Consider the following 21,588-nt stretch of genomic DNA (forward strand, 5'->3'; position numbering starts at 1 on the left):
AAACCTCAACTCTGCTGCTTCCTGGACCTGTGACCTTGGGCAAGATAGTCAACCTCTCTGTACCTATCTCAGCATTCTCATTTCTAAAATGGGGCTAACAGTATATTCCCCTTAAGAATGTTTGTGAGAATAAACAAGGTAATACATAGAAAACTTGGAATAGTTCCTTGCATACAGTAAGCTCTCAGTAAATACTGGTAATCATCTGTATTATGCAAACATATATAAATATATAAAAATGAATGATACAGTTTACGCAGCGCAAACATGACTCAAATTGTGTGGTACAAGTGAGCAGAAAATTCCTCACAGAACTCACCCACCTCTAACACATTGTCTCAACTGAGTCGTGCTTCTGTGTCTGCTAATAGCTGCATCAGCAGCTCTAACTCTTGGATGGCATAAAAATGATGCAATTTCACAACAAGAAGATTGACTAAACATAAGCCATTTACACTTCAAAAAGCAGTGCAAGGGCAAAAGCGTAATGTCGGATCTCATCTCAAGTATTGTTCTTACCTGGCAAGTGGAAACAATAACTCATCTCCTAACAGTAATAGAAAGGTTAAATTTATGATAGGCTTCAAGTATACAATACCACCATATGCCTAATCCTTTCATAGTTATCTAGTGTCACAGTCCAATGCACACTTCAACGGAATCACTAGTTTCTATGAATGTCATTAGTACGAGCTGGTCTGCACATGGGTTCCCTTCACTTGCATTTTTTTTTTAATCAACAAGAATTGTCACAGGCAGATTCTAACAGATCCACTGAAACAGATAACATTAAATCAGTTGAATTGATAATAGGCAAGAGAGAACGTTCAGAAACCAATTGTTCCTATGATAATAGTAACCTGGATCAAGACAGACAGCAAAAAATAAACAAGGAAACTATTTTACAGTTTTGAACAAAACAGTATAAACATTCCACCAGGCTTCCCACACCCTAACTACTCTGGTTTTGTAAGCTACTTTAGAGCTTTGGGTATTGGACACCTAGTTGTAAATTCCCATTACCATCTTATTTTTCTCAGTCCTAATATATGCCTGATGTTCCTATGTAAACATTCCTAGCCTTGTACTTCAGTTTAGGCCAGCTTCTTTTACTTTCCATTCCTTGGATATCTCATCAAGCCTAAATATATTCTATTCTATTTCCAAATTTTAGTTATAATTTTAGAAGTTTAAAATTTGAAGGAGAGGACAATATTTTTAGAGTTGACTCCAACACTCACTGGTTTGGGGAAATAAAGTCATTTCTGTAGTTAGAAGGTAATACTTAGCACATGGAGATCAAGCATATGGAAATTAAAATGACAAAACTATATAATTGCTGTCTAAATGTAAAGTTATGACTACTGGATACATTTCGCTTTTTTAAAAAACAAAAGTGAGGGACCATAAATACAAATGCAGATGGTCCTGGAGTTCATTTCACCTCCTCCTCTTCCCCAATTTCTGGATTTTTCAAGGAGCTAGTTCAGCAGGTCAGAGTTAACAACGCAAGAATAGGCTGAAATTAGCTGCTTAGCAACACAAGCTCCCCACTCTAGTAACCTGGAAGTTCGCAGACACACAGTATTACAGTCACCTGGAGGTTCCAGCAAATATGTGGAACTTTTGTGGGGGTGGGAGGGCAGCAGTTGAGATTCCTCTCCTGGAGTGATTACAGGGCACCCTGCAGCACAGGCCAGCCTAGCCTAAGTCCTTTCCGTGGGATGAGCACCTGAGGAATCCCACAAGCTCCAAGGTATGTGTGACCTACCCACTTTGCACATTGTCCTCAAAGGCTGCATGCTATGCTTTTACAGGTGCATTTTCACTTTTAATTCTCATAGTCTATGACAGGTCATTTACAGATAAGGAAACTGATTTCCAAGAAAGTTAAGATGACCTATTTACTCACCTTTTAAATTAACAACAAACTAAGGAGAATTTAGTGCTTAAAGTGTAATTTCCAAAAGGTTTAGAATCATGACCTTCATGCAAATATAAAAGGAACACATGCCAAAGATATTATTCAGCTCATCAATTAATGAGATTATTAGTACAAACTTGAGTGTGTGTGTGTGTGTGTGTGTGTGTGTGTGTGGAGTATTACTGAAATCAATGGTGAATCTATTATAAGAAGGGTTTCCAAGCTGAGTGGCAAAGCATTCAGGGTGCCTCACTGAACTAACAGGGACACTGTATGAACTACTAACAGGTTTTTTGGACCCAATTACTTGGTAGAAGTTACTATTAGGTATTTGGTGCTGGTGGCCCCATGAAAAAATTACTGAGACACTGAAGACTAAAACTGAAAGTTTAGTAATGTCTACCATAGAGCAATGAAACATAATATCTGGGGATATTTCTTCAGGGTGGAAATCAATTGTATCCCACTGGACAAAATTCATTTGCATTATTATAGATAAGAATCATGGTCAGGCGCGGTGGCTCACGCCTGTAATCCCAGCACTTTGGGAGGCCGAGGCGGGTGGATCATGAGGTCAGGAGTTTAAAACCAGCCTGGCCAAGATGGTGAAATCCCGTCTCTACCAAAAATACAAAAATTAGCTCGGAGCAGTGGCAGGCGCCTGTAATCCCAGCTACTCGGGAGGCTGAGGCAGGAGAATTGCTTAAATCCAGGTGGCAGAGGTTGCAGTGAGCCAAGATTGTGCCACTGCACTCCAGCCTGGATGACAGAGTAAGACTCCATGTAGAATCGTTTGCATGACTATTAGTTAACTTCTATCCCTACAGCATTGCAAAATTGCCTAATCAAAAAAAAAGTGAAAGGTATACACCCTGTATCTAGTCACTTCAGGATCCACTAAACAAGCCCAGCGTTCCACTGAAAAGACTCCTAGTAATCTTTTCTGATCATTTTCAAGTCTTGGACAACCTTTCCCACCTTAGATTATGGGCAGTACTACCAAGAGTACCACAAAAATCACGATGTGGGAGTGAAAAAGCAGGATCAGCTATAATCCATGAATATTTCCATCCAGAATTGCAAAGCATCCACTGCCAGCAAGGACATATTGAAAGGGACACACTAATATGCTGATACTGCCACATAACCTACTACAGCCTTTCTGGAAAGCCACCTAGCAACATGTACTGGAAACCCTAGAGGCTCATAACTTTGATTATTTAATTCTACTCCCAGAAATACACACTCAACATACAATCAGAAGTGGACTAAGGTACATAAATATCTCAGTGTTAATCACAAAAATAAAAAATTTAAAACAAGTTAATTTACCACCTTAAATATTTCTTCTTTCCAGACGCCTTCAATAAACCCCCAAATCCTTCCTGTGTGATCCAAGGTTGCCCTTACATGTCTCTTACCACATTGTACTCTAATGTCTCACTTGCTTATCCATTTGCCCTACTAGGCTATAATCTCTATGGAAACTTGGACCATATATTTCAATTGCATGGATTTAGTATGATGCTACATGCATAACAAAGTTGGCTCAATAAATAAAATGTTAAACAGCCTGAAAACATATGTTTCCTCTATAGTAATGAAACCATAATTACAAGTATTAACAAGTATTTTTCACAAAGAGGCCATTTTAATTCCATTTTCAAAAAGCTTTGATATATTGACTTACAGTAACCAATTCAGATGCGAGATTCACCAAAAAAAAAAAAAAAGTGAGGTCAGAAACAGCTTTACTGACTTCAAACTTCAGAACTCTTCAACTATCATTCCCTAAAATCAAAAGCATGGGCTTATTTAATAGGATGATATCATCCAGAGAAAAGAATGTGATCGTGTGACTACTTTCTTTGGCTTTAAGCCATAACTAGAAGAATGTATTCAGTCACAGATGTCTCATTTGTAAAGGGATACTCAGGAATTGAAATGCCTGAAGAAGCATAACTTACAAACATCTCTCTGGTTAACGATTTTCCAAAAGAAAATTGTTTGTGTGATTTTAACACCCAAACTTTATAGAGTGTATATATCTCATAATATAGTAATTTTTGGCCAATAATTCCAAACGAAAATTTTAGATTTACTTCCCCCAAACTCAATAAAACACCAAAACAAAATTATATATGAGAAAAGCCTGAAGTTATATCTTAACCAACTACATTGATAAAATATCAGCATTACATGTAGACATTTTGAAAGGCAGACCAAGGGCCAAAAAAGTGGATATGCACCTCAGATGTTGCTGGTGTGGAAAAAGGTATCACCTCATCGCACTCAGGTGAGCCATCCTCTGCCACTGGGTATGTGTCCTGAATGCCTCATCACACTATACATTTTCACAGACAACAATAAAGCTCAAAAGAAAACCACTGGATATTAGTCATTGAAAAGAAGTTCTAGATAATGATAAATGTTATCATGAAATGTGATGGAGGGTGTTTTTAATTATTTTAAAAGAAAGTTGCTATTCCTCTTGGGTAGTGACTTTCACATTTTAAGGAGCATTAAGGCTGACCGAGGGTCTCGTTAAAATGCAGATATTTATTCAGTCAGTCGGAAGTGGGGCCTGAGATTCTGCTTTTCTTACAGGCACTGAGGCATGCCAATGCTATTGGCCTGAGAATTTCAATTTAAGTAACAAGGTTTTAGAGCACCATACAAAGAAATTTATAAACTTAAACAAGGTATTCAACTGTGCGACCTTCCATTTTCCTGCTCCCGCTTCCTCTTTTCATTTCTTCTTTAATCTCAAAGCACTGATTGTTTCCCCTGATGATTTATCAAGACCTTCCTGTTCAGGATTCTCAATATCCTACAGAAGTTGCAATTTAAGATAACAAAACAGGCCAAGCATGGTGGTACACCTGTAATCCCAGCACTTTGGGAGGCCAAGGCGGGCAGATCACCTGAGGTCAAGAGTTCAAGAGAACCCTGGCCAACATGGTGAAACCCCGTCTCTACTAAAAATACAAAAATTAGCCAGGCGTGGTGGCACGCGCCTGTAGCCCCAGCTACTCAGGAGGATGAGGCAGGAGGATCGATAGAACCTGGGAGACAGAGGTTGCTGTGAGCCAAGATTGTCACTGCACTCCAGCCTGAGCAACAGAGCGAGACTCCACCTCCAAAATAAAATAAAATAAAATAATGAAAACAGGTCCCAGTAAGCATTCTTGACAAGGACATCTGATTTTCCAAAAGTAGGTAACTGATACCTATATTGGGATAGGCTGGAAAGCATTACATGAAAAGAAAATTGTTGATATGTCTTCCCATGCCTAGAATGGTTCCCAGTACACAGCAGGCAGGCACTCAAATAATTGTTCAACAAATGGCTATGATCTGATTAAGATTTTTCAGTATTTGAAGGGTAATTAGGTAGAAAACAAGTAAAGATCTTCTATGCTATTTAAGGTGGAAAATAGAGAGCTAAGGGTAAACTTCAGCTTTTTTAAAATACATATTTTAGTCATCAGTTGTCTGTCCAATAATGCTACATGTTTTCTCAAAAAGACTGAGCTATCTGAACATGTTCCAGCATAAAAACCAGATGGCTATCTCAGAGGATTACTAAGGAAGACACACACCAGGAACAGTAAAGGTTTCAAAGGTCTCCTACCCATCCAAAGGATTCACTCAGAGCATGTGTATTTGGATTAGGAAGAAACCTTTTCTAGAACAGTTTTCCTATTTTGAAAAAAGAAAAAAAGGTTTTTTGGCAGCAATTGGGCTGGCAAGCCAAAACCTTACACATGACCTATGAGTAAATCAAAAGCTTAAATTTACTGGAACTCATAAAAACAAAAGAAACTATTCCACTGTGAAAAATGAATACCTTCAAAGACAATGGTGTGACAAAGACACAGAAATACTCAGAATAACATCCATTTGTTGCAGCATTTGTTTGCCACCTACAAAGAATAACTTTCAGATGCATTTTACCAACAGCAACAAAAAAAAATAAAATGTATTTGATGGGAAGTTAATGCACAAATTCACCTCGTTTTCCTAGAAAACCTCAAAGACATCTCGTGTTAATGTGTCAATACCCACAGATTTTTTTGGTGTAATTATGCCGTAATATTTTATCATTGTGAATATTAAAACTACCCCACAGGCTAACTTGATATTTTCAATTTTTTCATCTAAAAAAACCATTTTTTCTAATAATGCTACAAAATAAAAATTTAGATAATTTTTTAAAGATTTAAAATTATTTTTAAACTCACTTTAGAAGTTTTAGTTTCTAAAAGCATGGAACTATTAAAATGCTAATATGGAAAGATGGGGGGGCAGGTGCCATAAGACTAAATACCACTGAATCAAAGGAAATTGATTGTCTAGATGATGTGGAAAAGATAGCTTATAAAGTTAATGAGATCTTATTTAAGGCAAGAGAAACAATTTGCTCACTGACAACAAGGATGAATCAAAATGTTGTCATCAAGTATAACTAATCTAATTAAAAGTACAGCAAAGGCTGGGCTCGGGCCTGTAATCCCAACACTTTGGGAGGCCGAGGCGGGCGGATCACGAGGTCAGGAAATCAAGACCATCCTGGCTGACACGGTGAAACCCCGTGTCTCTACTAAAAATACAAAAACTTAGCCAGGCGTGGTGGCGGGCGCCTGTGGTCCCAGCTACTCGCGAGGCTGAGGCAGGAGAGTGGCATGAACCCGGGAGGTGGAGGTTGCAGTGAGCTGAGATCACGCCACTGCACTCCAGCCTGGGCGACAGAGCAAGACACCATCTCAAAAAAAAAAAAAAAAAAAAAAGGACAGCAAATATTAAGACAAATATGAAAATAAAACAAAATACGAAGAAAAGTTAAACTATACCAAATGCAGTAAGTAATAAGTAAAAAATAAGTAAAGGGTAGTTAACAGCAAGTCTCAGTAAATTAGAAATAGGTTGAAAGAAATAAAAAAGAAGAATTCCAACAATTATAAGTTATACGCCAAGAAAAGCATGAACAGTCAACACAGTGAGTGTCCTGGAAACATTCCAGAGATTTGAGAGCTACGTAGGAGGATTTCTGATTGGGTAGGAGAGTACCATAAGATCCTTGAAACTCTGGAATTCACAAATTCGTATCTTCCATAATCTTAGCCCTTGATAACAAAAATATCACAATCCTTAAGCAGCAGATAAGGCTAATCCTTACACAGCAGCTTTAGTCAGAGCTAAAACCATACCAGAGCTTTACCATACCAGATGAAAGTGTCTTAAAAAACCAATCAACAACAACCCTGAAAGTTTTCTAGGTTTTAAAGCAAGAATACTGCTTTAAACAACAAGAACAAAAGTCATTATAATTTTAGGGGAAATAGATAATCAGAAAACCTAGGTTTTAGTCCAGTTCTATCTCTAGTATCTATTTCCAAGGCTTTCTTTGGAAAAGAAATATTCTTTTCCTTGCCTATGAAGTTCTTTCCAAACTTACAAGGCTACGACGTACTCCTTGCTAATATGAATAAAAACAAAACATTTGACAAATTACCACAAATTAAACATAGATCAAGTATGTCTAATGAAAATTTATCATCTGAATTGAGATGTGCCAGATACGTAAACTACACACTTGAGTTTGAAGATTCTGTGCAAAAAACGTAAACTATAGCATTAGTAGTGATTTCTATTGACCACGTCAAAATAATATAATTTCAGATTAAATAAGACAAACTTAAAATTAAAATTTATAACCTTTTTAATGAGACTATTAGAAAATTTTGAATTATATAACATACGAAATTACATTTCCATTGTGTTGTACTAAACAGCCTGTTATGTACTGAAATCTTTCACAGTAAGATTTGTCAACCCTTTTTATTTTCCTACAACATCTATTAGATGTGTGGCCCATAATGGATAAACAGGAATGAACAGAGAAACCTTTGTATATAAGTAGAAAACAGAAACTAAATAAGACCAAAACTGACTCTCTGATTCATATACTAGCTCTATGCTATTAGAATTACACGTTAAAATCTCTTTTTTGGAAATCATGGTAATACTGAAATATGGACCCAGTCAATTTTTTTTTTTAGTTTACAGCTGAAAAGCTAATTGACATACCCTATTTGTTATGAGCTAAATTGTGCCCACCCACCCCCCGACTCCCACCAAATTCATAAATTGAAGTCCTAACCCCCAGAACCTCAGAATATGGCTGTATTTGCAGACAGGATCTTTAAAGAGATAAATACAGTACACTGAAGTCAGAGAGGTGGGCCTCTCCCAGATGGGTGCTGGGAATATAGGTGAGAGCCGCCACACCTGGCTAACTATAGCACTTTTATTTGTCAATCATGCCTCAAAAAAGTTGAAAAAATAAAAATAAAAAGATCAGTATTCTTAGTAAACTGGAAATTAAAACCTCTGTAACTGCTGCGTCTTAAAAGTTTGTGAAATAAGTACATGGCAAATAACTGTTCTGAGATTTGACTACCTTTATTTTGGCTATAAAGTGTTTCAAGTAAATCAACTTTACTTTTTTTAAAAAAGTTTAAAGCATATTAATTTCTGAACATAAATCTTCATGATAAAAACTGAAATGATCACAGGCACTGAAGAACAAAGCAAAAAGTTTAGATGTCTAAGACTATGCTGAAAAGGCACCTAGTTTACAAGGCCTCAAACAGCAAAAGTACACCCTTACCGGTTAAATATTCTGTATTAATTTAAAAATAAAAACCCTTCAGATGAAAAGTTTAAAAAGACAAAAAATACTTAAAATGCTTGAATTCTTACATGTCACCATTACATGCTTTACACATATTGTTTAATTTTCACAACTCTCCTTGGAAAGTGGCATTCTCCCTATTTTAATAATGAGAAAATCACAATGTAAAGAACTGCAACCAGAATATATTAAAAAAAAAAACTCCTAAAATACGTTTTTATAAAAAAGGAAAGATAACCTAATTGAAACAATGAGTAAGAGCCATAAACACTTAAGACGAGCAAAAGTCAATAAACACATTATGAGAAATCTGTCATAAGGAAAATGACAAAAATCATAGAGACATCTCTATACACCCACCAGAATGGCTAAAATTTAAGAATAATAATTCTAAGGACTGGCAAAGATCATTCTATGTGGCAAATTTAGCATGAGCTAAGGGAAAATACTGAAGCAAGAACAAATGTTCCTATAAGGCAATAGTGGGTATGTGAGTTTACCTTAGGTGCAAAGAGGTGATTGTACCATCACAGTGACTATAGTTAATAAACAATATATTGTATGCTTGAAAACTGCCTTCAAGATAAGGACTTTAACCTATAGTTGGTTGGCAAATCAGAACCATGACATCAATGACACAACTAAATGAGTTTTAAAGTACAGTAGTTCCCCTTATCTGTATATAACCTACACACACCCTCCTGTATACTTTAAATCATCTGTAGATTAGACTGTCTGTGGCCAGTTACGAACCCACCCACACGGTAGGGCAGGAAGGAGTGAAGCTGAGCTCCACCTCCTGTCAGATCAGCAGGGCATTAGATTCTCACATGACCCCAAAGCCTATTGTGGACTGCACATGCAAAGGATCTAGGTTGCACACTCCTTATGAGAATCTAATGCCTGATGATCTGTCACTGTATATATTACATGTAATAATAAATACCTATATACATTATATATTACAATGCAATAATAGAAATAAAGTGGACAATAAATGTAATGGCTTGAGTCATCCTGAAACCACCACCACCCACCCCTCCACTGGTCCATAGAAAAACTGTCTAATACAAAACCAGTTCCTGGCGCCAAAAAAAGTTGGCTGACTCGCTGCAGTGGAGTTCTTAGAATATATCACTCTAGGATATGGGGGGATTACTGTTTATAAAAAGCTGCTTTGTATAGAATGTTCCAAAGGCAGAAGACACAGAAACTTTCAAAAACTATCTTTCTCTGCAATAAATGTCTCTCCCTCCACAACCTGATTCTACCCTCACTGTTCAACCACATTCTTCCAAACCCTCATGAGCACTCTCCAACCTAGTCACACTATCTCTCTCTCACCACCGTGTCCATTTTCACGTCCAGATGCAACACTGAGCTCTCTCTCTAGGATGGCCCATCACTTGCGATGCTCTTCTGGAAACCTCCCTGTGCTTCTCTCCATTTAAATCCAGTGCTCTTTTGCAGCCCCAGCTGATGTCTGACTCACCCCATGATTTATCTGCTGACTCCAGCCTGCCTCTCTTCCCCGTGTCTACAGTTCCTATGTGGGTTCTACAATACATAATTCAGCATCTCACTGGAATCTTATGTTTTGTTCTTGACACTCAATTAGACCATAAACTCCTAGATAGAAGGGACCACTTCTTTCAATTTTGTAACCCCCTCAGCACCTAGTACTAAAGAGTATACACCAGTTAGCTGATAGATCCCCTTGATAACCAGAAATACAGACATACCCTCTGGCCTGGCAACTGCATTTCTACAAATTTACACTACTAAAATATTCACATAAATATGAAAAATAGTATGATCAAAAATATGCATTGTAGACTGTAACAGTACAAATTGGAAGTAACATAAATGTCTATTAAGACTAGTGAGGCCAGGCTGGGCGCAGTGGTTCACGCCTATAATCCCAGCACTTTGGGAGACCGAGGCTGGTGGATCACCTGAGGTCAGGAGTTCGAGACCAGCCTGGCCAACATGGTGAAACCCCGTATCTACTAAAACTAGAAAAATTAGCCAGGCGCAGTGGCAGGCGCCTGTAATCCCAGCAACTTGGGAGCCTGAGGCAGGAGAAGCCAGGAGGCAGAGGATGCAGTAAGCTGAGATTGCACCACTGCACTCCAGCCTAGGGGACAGAGCGAGACTCTGTCTCAGGGAAAAAAAAAAAAAAAAAAAAGACTAGTGCGGCCAGGCACAGCGGCTCATGCCTGTAATCCCAACACTTTGGGAGGCCAAGGCAGGAGGACTGCTTGAGCCCAGGAGTCAGAGGTTACAGTGAGCAATGATCACACCACTGCATTCGAGCCCGGGCAACAGAGCAAGACCCTGTCTCTAAAAAAAAGAAAAAAAAAGAATGACCAGTGAATTTCAGTCCATTACTGTCCATTAAAAAAACAAACAGTTGGGATATCTATGCACATAGACATAAGAAAGTAGTAGGTGAAAACAGTTGCAGAAAAGGGTATTCAATAGGCCTATTTTTGTTTTATTCATACACATAAAATTTAAAAGAACACATAAATTTTTAGATTGATAATGTCCGGTAACTAGGACACATTTTTTAGTTTGGAAAAAAAATGAACAAAGAGCACATGTGATGTTTGTAGTAACAAATATTTATGTATTTTAACTCATTGCCCCCAAACAGTAATTTACAAAACAATTTATAATATGAACACATTTTGTTTAAAGTATGAGAAATAATAGTTATTTCTGGAAAAGGGAGTACAGGAAACTTTCACATTCTAGGGCAGATAGTTGTTTTTTCTTAAATAATGAGCACTTAGTTACAAAAAAAAAAGAATTTTAAAAAGAATTCCATCTTTCCCTGGGCTAGTGATCATCCCAGAGGGTAAGTATTTTGGTCCACAAAACTTTTCTTAGCAACTTCTTAATCTGTAGAGAACTACCTTTATTGTTGGATTGTCCACTATACTAAATCTTAATAAGCATTACAGATAAATCATACCAACAAATCAAATTCACAGAAGCTGGTATCAGAAAAAACTTCTCTGCCAGGTGAGTATTAAACACTGAATCTGTTTGATAAAGGGAATCCCTCCAATAAAAAATTAACCTCAAAAATTTACTGAATTACTGTAAAAGATCCGGCATTACACTGGCCCTTATAGTAATAGTTCTGTTGTTAAACACCTTACACATATCCAGAGTAATCACAAACTTGCCCAAATTCTTGTTTCAAGGTCAAAACTAGAGATAAGACAAGAATCCTACACAGTTTTACCCACAGGAACAACAGGAGGTAACTGTGAGAACCACCCAAGAGGGCAGGCACTGGATTCTGTTCCCTGGATCTGTACTTCATATATCACCATTTCCCTACGGGCCTTGCTCCAATGTGGAACTTACAAATGTCCTGACTTAAGCAGTCAAGGCCTTCTCCACTAAGCCTCTATTAAAAACAAAGGGGCAGAGCTATCAGCTCCCTCCTTTTCCATCTCAGCATCCACCCTGAGATTCAACTGCCTTTTTCCTTTCCCCTCAAACTTACTGCTGAACAGCTTATAGCTACTGAAGCTAAGTGCTTGATTTGTACTAATTCATTTATACACATAACCCTATGATGTATTCCTATTTTACAGATGAAGAAATGGAAGTACAAGGTCAAATAACTATTAAGTGGCAAAGCTAGGATTTAAACCCAGATATTATAGTTCCTCAATACAATCTTTATTATGCAGCAGTCAGTATCCCTGATATATGTCTTTTAACCTAGAAACCATTAGAAATCTTCAGACAGTAATGCTCTTAGGTTTCAGTAACAAATCTGAAAGTCAACATTTCACCCAAATCAAATGTTTACTCTAGAAAATGCTGTTTGTCCTGGTAATACTGGATAAACGAGAACTAGGAAATATGCAAAATGTGCTTCCCAATGCCTTTTGGGGTTTTTTTTTTTTTTGGATTGTTTTTGTTTTTGTTTTTGTTTTGAGATGGAGGATGGAGTCTCTCTCTGTCTCCCAGGCTGGAGTGCAATGGTGCAATCTCAGCTCTTTACAACCTCCACCTCCCAGGTTCAAGCAATTCTCCTACAATTCTCTTACCTCAGCCTCCCAAGTAGCTGGGATTACAGGCGTGTGCCGCCACAACCAACTAATTTTAGTAGAGACTATTTTTAGTAGAGACAGGGTTTCACCATGTTGGCCAGGCTGGTCTCAGAATTCCTGACCTCAGGTGATCCTCCTGCCTCAGCCTCCCAAAATGCTGGGATTACAGGCCTGAGCCACCGTGCCTGGCCTTTTTTTTTTTTTTAACTTTTGAAAAGCTGTTTAAAGTAATAAACACTCAACCTTTTAATCTACTAAAATAATAAAGGGGTTAAGACTCTAGTTATGTAACTGTTTTTCTTCACCTGTAGAATAAGACATAAACATGTATATAAAGCTTTTAGCATAACTGGGCGTGGTAGTTCATACCCATAATCCCAGCACTTTGGGAGACTGAGGCAGGAGAATGGGATCACTTGAGCCCAGGAGTTTAAGACCAGCCTGGGCAACACAGGGAGACCCCTTCTCCACAAAAAATTTAAAAATTAGCCAGGTGGGGTAGTGCACACCTGTAGTCCTAGCTACTCCAGAGGTTAAGGTGGGAGGATCGCTTGAGCATGGGAGGTCGAGGCTGCAGTGAGCCATGATGGCACCACTGCACTCCAGCCAGGGCGACAAAGCAAGACCCTGTCACAAACAAAAACATGACTTGGGAGTAAGGAGTCAATGTCACCTACTATTCCCAGCATGTGGAAAAACGTACAAGTTAAACTCAATGCCCTAAACAAGACCCATGAATTCATGTTGACAGAAAACAAATGTAAACATTTAAACAATTATACTTTCTGTTTAAATTTATGAAAGTTATATATGAGAAAATAAAAACTAATAGTTAATTGAAAATACTTTAACATTACCAAATTATCACACAGTAGTCAATTATTACACAAGAATGAATGCTAACAACCTGCCTCATAAACTCATTCATTCCATCTATTTCCATGTGAAGTACCTGAATGTCTTATTTTCAAAAGTTTTTCTCTTTCCTGTGCGATGACTTGTCTTACCTTTAACAATGAGATAATAGTCTTTGCTCTCCTTCTTTCCCCCAACGAACACCCTTACACAACGTTTCCCTTATCTAATTATGTGTTCGTCTGAAGTTCCAGAGACTAATCTTGAAACAATTCAGGCGACCACTGAATTCTCCTCCACCTGGAGATTACTTCAAGGCTGCAGTTAATTTGCAACCCAGTTATACTCAGGCGCCAGCCCATTCACCAGATGAGGCAAAACCCCAAGATAAATATATGAGCAAGTCACGTAGACTGGGGCCCCCGAGCCCCAATACCAAGCGCCCCTTTATAAGCTCTTACATTTTGTCCAAATTTGAAATGGTTTCGTTAAGGCAGAAGCTTGGACTACTTCCCCATTGCTAGCTTTGGAAAGTAGTCACTTTCCTTTCCGGGCCCTTCGTCCTTGTTGATTGGCTCTGCAAGCAGCGAGCAGCCCAGCCTGCACTCGGTTACACAGTAATTTCAAATCTTAGAAGAATAAAATATCCTGTTATATAGATTTAAAACACTTGATATAATCATTTGCCAATCTTTTATTAGATAAGCTCGGGGCACTTTCAATGGATTAACAATGCATCACGGTCAGGCAACGATGGCCGTCCTTAATGCCTGCAATGTCTAATGTTCCGCTATGTTCCAGATTTGTTCGCGCTGTTGGTGGAGGCGCAACAGCCGGGAAGCAAGCGCTTACTGGGCTCCAGACGGACTACACACACTATATCTTGTCATTTCGTCCTCACAGCAAGGACTGATACGTAAGCTCATTTTTCAGATGAGGAAAATGAGACCGGCGAGAGGCTGATATGCTTAGCGGTACAGAGCTAGGAAATCAGGGACAGAACCCAGGCTGGAAGTCACGCTGGCTCTAGAGCCCCGTCCTTTCGACCTGTTCCCGTCGCTGGGGAGGGGCACGTCAGTGACACTAAACCGTGGAAAGAAATACAGTACCAGTGGAAAGCAGGGGCTCCAACGGGGTAAAGGCATGCTCCATAACGGATTATTGGCCTCTGCATTAAAAAAAAAAAAGTGAAGTTAGACTCTCAGTTTTAATTAAACATCGCGCAGAACCAACAGCACGGGAGCCGCCTGAACCTGGCACTCGGCAGCGGCGCGCTCCGGGACCCAGGAGCCAGCTGAGCTGCGGCGCAGCACCCGGCGCTGGGGACCCGCCACGGCTCGCCTACAGCGCCGCCGCGGGCGGGGGCCCCCGGAGACCGGCCGCGCGGGCCGCTATGAGGTCCGAGGGGTTGCCCCTGCCGCCTCTCTCCGCGAACCCATCACCATCCGGGAACCTGGGGAGCGAGAGGCGGCCGCCCCCTTCCGCGGCCCGCGCGCCCGGCAGCAGTCGCACTTACACAATGGCTGGTAGGAGCCACAGACTGGAGAGCGCAGGCTGCGGGAGCTACGGCGATCGACCGCTCGGCGCTCGGCTGAGGAGCCTTGGCGCGCGGTCCTCGCTCGCAGGTTTTAGCCCCCGGGACGCGAGGTGGCCCCGCCCGCTTCCGGGAGCCGGAGGCAAGTGGGAGCCGCGCCCTGTGCTCTGCGTCCGGCACTACCCACCTCAAGTCTCCAAGGCTTCGTTTTCTGGGCTGGTTCTGCTAGCTGTAGTACTGCTGCCGGGCCCTCTGCACTCAGCTTTAGCAAGGAGGCCATTTGCTTCAAACTAAGTGGCGAATTCCCTATCACCCATGCTTGACCTAGCTTCCGAGCCAAACTTAGTTTCCACTGTGCTGCTTCTAGTCCTGCTACCGGTGTCCTCCCTGAGCCGTCGGGTTAAAAGCTTTCCTTCCTGGCCGGGTGCGGTGACTCACGCCTGTAATCCCAGCAGTTTGGGAGGCCGAGGCGGACGGATCATGAGGTCAGGAGTTCGAGACCAGCCTGGCCAGCATGGTGAAACCTCGTCTCTACTAAAAATACAAAAAATTAGCCGGGCATGGTGGCGCGCGCCTGTAGTCCCAGCTACTCGGGAGGCCGAGGCAGGAGAATCGCTTGAACCCGGGAGGCCGGAGGTTGCAGTGAGCCAAGATCACACCAGTGCACTCCAGTCTGGGCGACAAAGCGAGACTCCATCTCAAAGAAAAAAAAAAAAAAAGCTTTCTTTATGGAACACTCCGTTAAGAGCTTTCCTTCCTTTGCTTTGTGGAAACAGAATTTTTTTGTTGGAAGAAACTTTAAGCCACCTATCTGCAGCTGCAGAGCGTCACTGTTGCAATACAGGCTTTTCCAATACTGAGCGAACCTAATCTCCCTCTACCCTCTTAAGGTTTCCACCTGGGCCTAAGAGGTTAAATTGACATAAGACAGTTTAACAGGGGAAAAGCTTACAGCTATGTGCATGGGAGTCCACAAGAAAAGACCCAAAGAAGGAGGAAGCCTAAATGCTTATATACGGGTTTAGCTACAACAAATTTCAAAAGTCCATGTTTAAATATGACCTTAATGAACCTAAAAGACAATTGGGGTACAAGGAAACTATCTGCACATGTAATAGACAAGTGGTTGCCATGTGTTTATCCTATGAAGAGCTGTTACCAGTTGATGTGTCCAGGTTCTTGGCGTCTTGAACAAAGAATTGGACAAAACGCACAAAGCAAGGAAAGAATGAAGCAAAAACAGAGATTTATTGAAGATGAAAGTACACCCCATAGGTTGGGAGCGCCCGAGGATAGGGGCTCAAGAGTGCCGTTAGAGAATGTTCTGGGGTTTAAATGCCGGCTAGAGGTTTCCATTGGTTACTTGGCATATGCCCTATGTAAATGAAGAGGATGAAGTAAATTTCAAAGTCATTTACTGGATATAAGCCCTGTGTAAATGGAGAGGATGTTTCCTGTCGTTGCTGAAGTATTGCAATTTGATTTAGTTCCAGGAAGTCAGCATGAATCGGCCTTACATTCCCTGCCTCCAGACCCTATTCTCCTGCCTCAGAACTACATGTCCATTAGTAAAAGGCAAACCAGAAAAATCATGACCAAGGATATAAACAGGCAAGGCAAATTATAGAAGGTAGTCAAATGGCAAAAACACATCACCAGTATTCAGAACGAAATCTTGAACAATGAATTCAATGGCAGATTGTAACCAATTTTTTAAGCAGTAATAAAAATTTACACTTACTGATCAATTATTATGTTCCAGTCAGTGTTGAGGTCTTTTATATTTTATTTAATTACCCTAAAATGTAGGCTCCAGGAAAACAAGGACCAAAATTTAGTTGTTGGCCTTTGAATCCTCACTCTAGCACAGTTTACTTGTTAATGATTTGTCTCCCCCTACTAGAGAGCTAGCTCTCTAAGGGCAGGAGCCTTGTCTATTTCCTTCCCTGCTATTTCTCCAGCCACACAGTGTGTCTCACCAAGATAAGTTCAGTAAATGTGAAATAAATTAACAAATAATGGGAAAAAAATGGAGAATTATGGTACTTCATACCAGGAATTACAGGTATACCTCCTTTTATTGTGTTTAGCTTTATTGTGCTTTACAGATACCGCTTTTACAAATTGAAAGTTTGTGGCAAGCCTGCATCAAGCAGGTCTATCTGCAACATTTTTCCAAAAGCATGTACCTGCTTCGTGTCTCTGCGTCATATTTTGGTAATTTTCACAATACTTCAAATATTTCCATTAATATATTTATTACAATCTGTGATCAGTGATTCTTAATGTTACTCTTGTCATTGTTTTGGGGTGCCACCAGCCATGCCCTTATAAGACGGCAAACTTAATAGAACAATGTTGTGTGTTTCTTACTGCCCCAGGACCAGTACATTCTCCTGTTTCTCTCTCCCTGTGGGCCTACCTATTCCCTAAGACACGACAGTATTGAAATTAGGCCATTTTATATTCCTACAATGGCCTCTAAGTGTTTAAGTGAAAGGAAGAACTGCATGTGTCTCACTTTAAATCAAAAGCTAGAAATGATCAAGATTAGTGAGAAAGTTTTGTCAAAAGAAAGCTAGGCTTTTTGTATCAGTTAGCCAAGTTGTGAATGCAAAGCAAAAGTTCTTTAAGAAAATTGAAAGTGCTACTCCACAACAAACACATGAATGATAAGAAAGATAAACAGCCTTATTGCTAGGAAGAAAGTTTGAGTGGTCCGTGTAGAAGATCCAGTCAGCCACAACATTTACTTGAGCCAAAGCCAGATCCAGAGCAAGGCCCTGATTCTGAATTCTCTTAAAGTCTGGGAGAAATGAGTAAACTGCAGAAGAAAAGTTTGAAGATAGCAGAGGTTCATGTGGTTTAAGGAAAGAAGCCATCTCCGTAACATAAAAGAGCAAGGTGAAGTTGCAAGTACTGATGAAGAAGCTGTAGCAAGTTGACCAGAAAATCTAGCTAAGATCATTGATGAAGGTGGCCATTTTTCATGGAGATGAAACAACCTTCTATTGGAAGAAGATGACATCTAAGACTTTGATAGCTAGAGAGGAAAAGTCAATACTTGGCTTCAAAGCTTCAAAGGCCAGGCTGACTCACTTGTTAAGGCCTGATGTAGCTGGTGGTTGTCAGTTGGAGCCAGTGCTTGTTTACCATTTTGGAAATCCTAGGGCCCTTAAGAATTATGCTAAATCTGGCCAGGCACGGTGGCTCATGCAGATCACGAGGTCAGGAGTTCGAGACCAGCCTGACCAACATGATGAACCCCCTGTCTCTACTAAAAATACAAAAATTAGCTGGGCATAGTGGCAGGTGCCTGTCATCTCAGCTACTCAGGAGGCTGAGGCAGGAGAATCGCTTCAACCTGGGAGGTGGAGGTTCTAGTGAGCTGAAATTGGGCCTGCACTTCAGCCTGGGTGACAGAGAGAGACTCCGTCTCAAAAAAAAAAAAAAAAAAAAAAAAAAAAAAAAAAAAAGAATTATTCTAAATCTACTCTGCCTGTATCTAGAAATGGAACAACGAAGCCTGAATGGCAACACATCTGTTTACAGCATGGTTTACTGAATATTTTAAACCCACTATTTTACTGCTCAGAAAAAAAAAAATCCTTTACAAATATTACTGTTCATTAATAGTGCACCTGGTCACCCAAAAACTCTGATGGAGATTAATGATTTCATGCCTGCTAACACATCCATTCTGCAGACCATGGATCAAGGAGTGATTTCTACTTTCAAGTCTTATCATTTAAAAAACACATTTTGTAATGCTGTGGTGCCATAGATAGTGATTCCTCTGATGGATCTGGGTACAGTACATTGGAAACCTTCTAGAAAGAATTTGCCATTCTAGATACCATTAAGAACATTCATGATTCATGGGAGGAGGTCAAAATATCAAAATTAATAGAAGTTTGGAAGAAGTTGATTCCAATCCTCATGGCTGACTTTGAGAGGCTCAAGACTTCAGTGGAGGAAATAACTGCAGATGTGGTAGAAATAGCAAGAGAACTAGAATTAGAAGTGGCGCCTGAAGATGGAACTGAATTGCTGCAATCTCATGATCTTTGCTCACGGCAACCTCTGCCTCTTGGGTTCCAGTGATTCTCATGCCTCAGCCTCCTGAGTAGCTGGGACTACAGATGTGTGCCAACATGCCTGGCTAACTTTTGTAATTTTAGTAGAGATGGGGTTTCACCATGTTGGCCAGGCTGGTCTCAAACTCCTGGCCTCAAGAAATCCACCCATGCCTCCCAAAGTGGTGAGATTACAGGTGTGAGCCGCCACACCTGGACAATATGCCATATATTTTGAACACCACCAGTACAAGAAAATGAGGGTAGAGCCACAGAATATTTGGTGAGGAAGACAGAAGAGCCTTCTTTGTATCCTGGAGAAAACTATGTAACTTACTACTTGGAGTTCCTTCCTACTTTGTGGAGTCATACTGTGGACCTGTTTACCATCAGTATTAACCGTTTTGGGATCATAGAATCAATTGAAAATTTGTTTGAAGATCTGGAACCTCTCCCCTGAAAATTGTTCCATGTATGTATGTATGCACGCATGCTTATATTTATTCTGCTTTCCTTGGAAGCCCCAAATATACTAAAGGTTAACAATAATTGCTCATTAAATTTCTTTTAATATACATCTTTATAAACATCTTAAACTTCTTTAATATACTTATTGAAAAAATATGTATTAATGTAATAAAAAAAGTACATAAAATAAAAATTGATATCACTCTCACCCTACTGGCTCCTACCTACTACACCCCTTTTTCTCAGAGGTCATTTTAACAATTCAGTTTCTATGACTTTCCAAATCCATTTTTTATGAATAATCAAAAACAGAAGTGAGACTATTCTACCATTTACATTTACAAAATTTACTCTGTTGTGGACATTTTTCCACATGATGCCATATTTATCTAGCTCATTCTTTTTAATACAGCCATGCCTTGGAAATACTGTGGGTTTGATTCCAGATACCACAATTAAGTAAGCTGCACAAATTTTGGGGTTTCCTAGTGCATATAAAAATTACCTTAGGGTGGCCGGGCACGGTGGCTCACACCTGAAATCCCAGCATTTTGGGAGGCTGAGGCAGGTGGATCACAAGGTCAGGAGATCGAGACCATCCTGGCTAACACAGTGAAACTCCGTCTCTACTAAAAATACAAAAAAATTAGCCAGGCGTGGTGGCAGGCCCCTGTAGTCCCAGCTACTCAGGAGGCTGAGGCAGGAGAATGGCGTGAACCCAGGAGGCGGAGCTTGCAGTGAGCTGAGATTGCACCACTGCACTCCAGCCTGGGCGACAGAGCGAGATTCCGTCTCAAAAAATAAAAAAATTATTTTAGGGCTGGGCGCGGTGGCTCACGTCTGTAATCCCAGCACTGTGGGAGGCCGAGGAGGGCGGATCATGAGGTCAGGAGTTCAAGACCAGTCTGGCCAACATAGTGAAACCCTGTCTCTACTAAAAATACAAAAAATTAGATGGGTGTGGTGGTGTGCACCTGTAATCCCAGCTACTCGGTAGGCTGAGGCAGGAGAATCACAGTACCTTAACACTATCCTGTAGTTGCCCAGGCTAGAGTGCAGTGGCACCATCTTGGCTCGCTGCAACCACTGCTGTCCAGGCTCAAGTGATCCTCCCACCTCAGCCTCCTGAGTAGCTGGGACTACAGGTGTGCACTACCACACCCAGATCATTTTTGTATTTTTTGTAGAGACAGGGTTTCACCATGTTGCCCAGCTGGCCTCAGATCGTGAGCTCAAGCACTCCACCCACCTGGGTACTGTAATCCCAAAGTGCTGGGATTATAGGCATGGGCCACTGCACCTAGCCTAAGCAGCTTCTTTACTTGCGTTCCTCAGAAGATGTTTAAAAGTGAATAATGTGCTATAAACCCCAAATGATATTGGTGATAGTGTGCAGTATTTTCAAAGCTTATTTCACTGCAAAGCACTTTTATTATAGCATTGTTTGGAACAATATTATATTTTTTTTTAATTTTTTTTTTTTTTTAATGACAGGGTCTCCAGGCTGGAGTGCAGTGGCGTGATCTTGACAATTAAGGAGATGGCTTTATTCAGGCTATTGCAATAAGCAGAACACCCTAGGCCCTAATGTCGGAGTGTCTTGGCAGTGTGATTTTCCTTTAGATCTTTTTGTTTGTTTGTTTGTTTTTAGCATAGAAACAGCATCTCACTCTGCCTCCCAGGCTGGTCTGCGGTGGCATGATCTGAGTTCACTGCAGCCTCAAATTCCTGGGCTCAAGCCATCTTCCTGCCTCAGCCTCCTGAGTAGCTCGAATTATAGGTGCATGCCACCACACCTGGCTCTTTTTTTTTTTTTTGTAGAGACAGGGCCTTGCTATGTTGGCCAGGCTCCTCTTGATCTCATGCCCTCAAGCAATCCTCTCATCTCCACCTGCCAAAGCACTGAGGTTACAGGCATGAGCCACTGTGCCCAGCCCTTCTTAGACTTTTATAGG

General features: G+C 40.4%; 1 protein-coding gene across 22 annotated transcripts in view; it reads right to left on the reverse strand.

The window, feature by feature from the left end:
* The window catches only part of TPK1 (thiamin pyrophosphokinase 1), a 384,685-nt gene extending 369,390 nt beyond the window's left edge, over window positions 1-15,295 (reverse strand). For 3 of the 22 annotated variants that reach the window (XR_010159034.1, XM_063815721.1, XM_016958345.4), the window contains exons 1-2: window positions 15,072-15,158; window positions 14,665-14,723 (exon numbers count right to left, since the gene is read on the reverse strand). Coding sequence is in view for 8 of the 22 variants with exons in the window: in XM_063815721.1 (XP_063671791.1) it covers window positions 14,665-14,707 (43 nt within the window). In the remaining 14 variants the exon portion in view is untranslated. Of the gene's footprint in view, window positions 1-13,707; window positions 14,724-14,808; window positions 15,215-15,276 lie in introns of those variants that run through there. The other 19 variants (XM_063815734.1, XM_063815726.1, XM_063815729.1 and 16 more) reach the window with 16 other exon arrangements.
* Window positions 15,296-21,588: the final 6,293 nt, after the last annotated feature.

Source organism: Pan troglodytes, chromosome 6, assembly GCF_028858775.2.
Source record: "Pan troglodytes isolate AG18354 chromosome 6, NHGRI_mPanTro3-v2.0_pri, whole genome shotgun sequence".
In the NCBI taxonomy this organism is placed as follows: Eukaryota; Metazoa; Chordata; class Mammalia; order Primates; family Hominidae; genus Pan; species Pan troglodytes.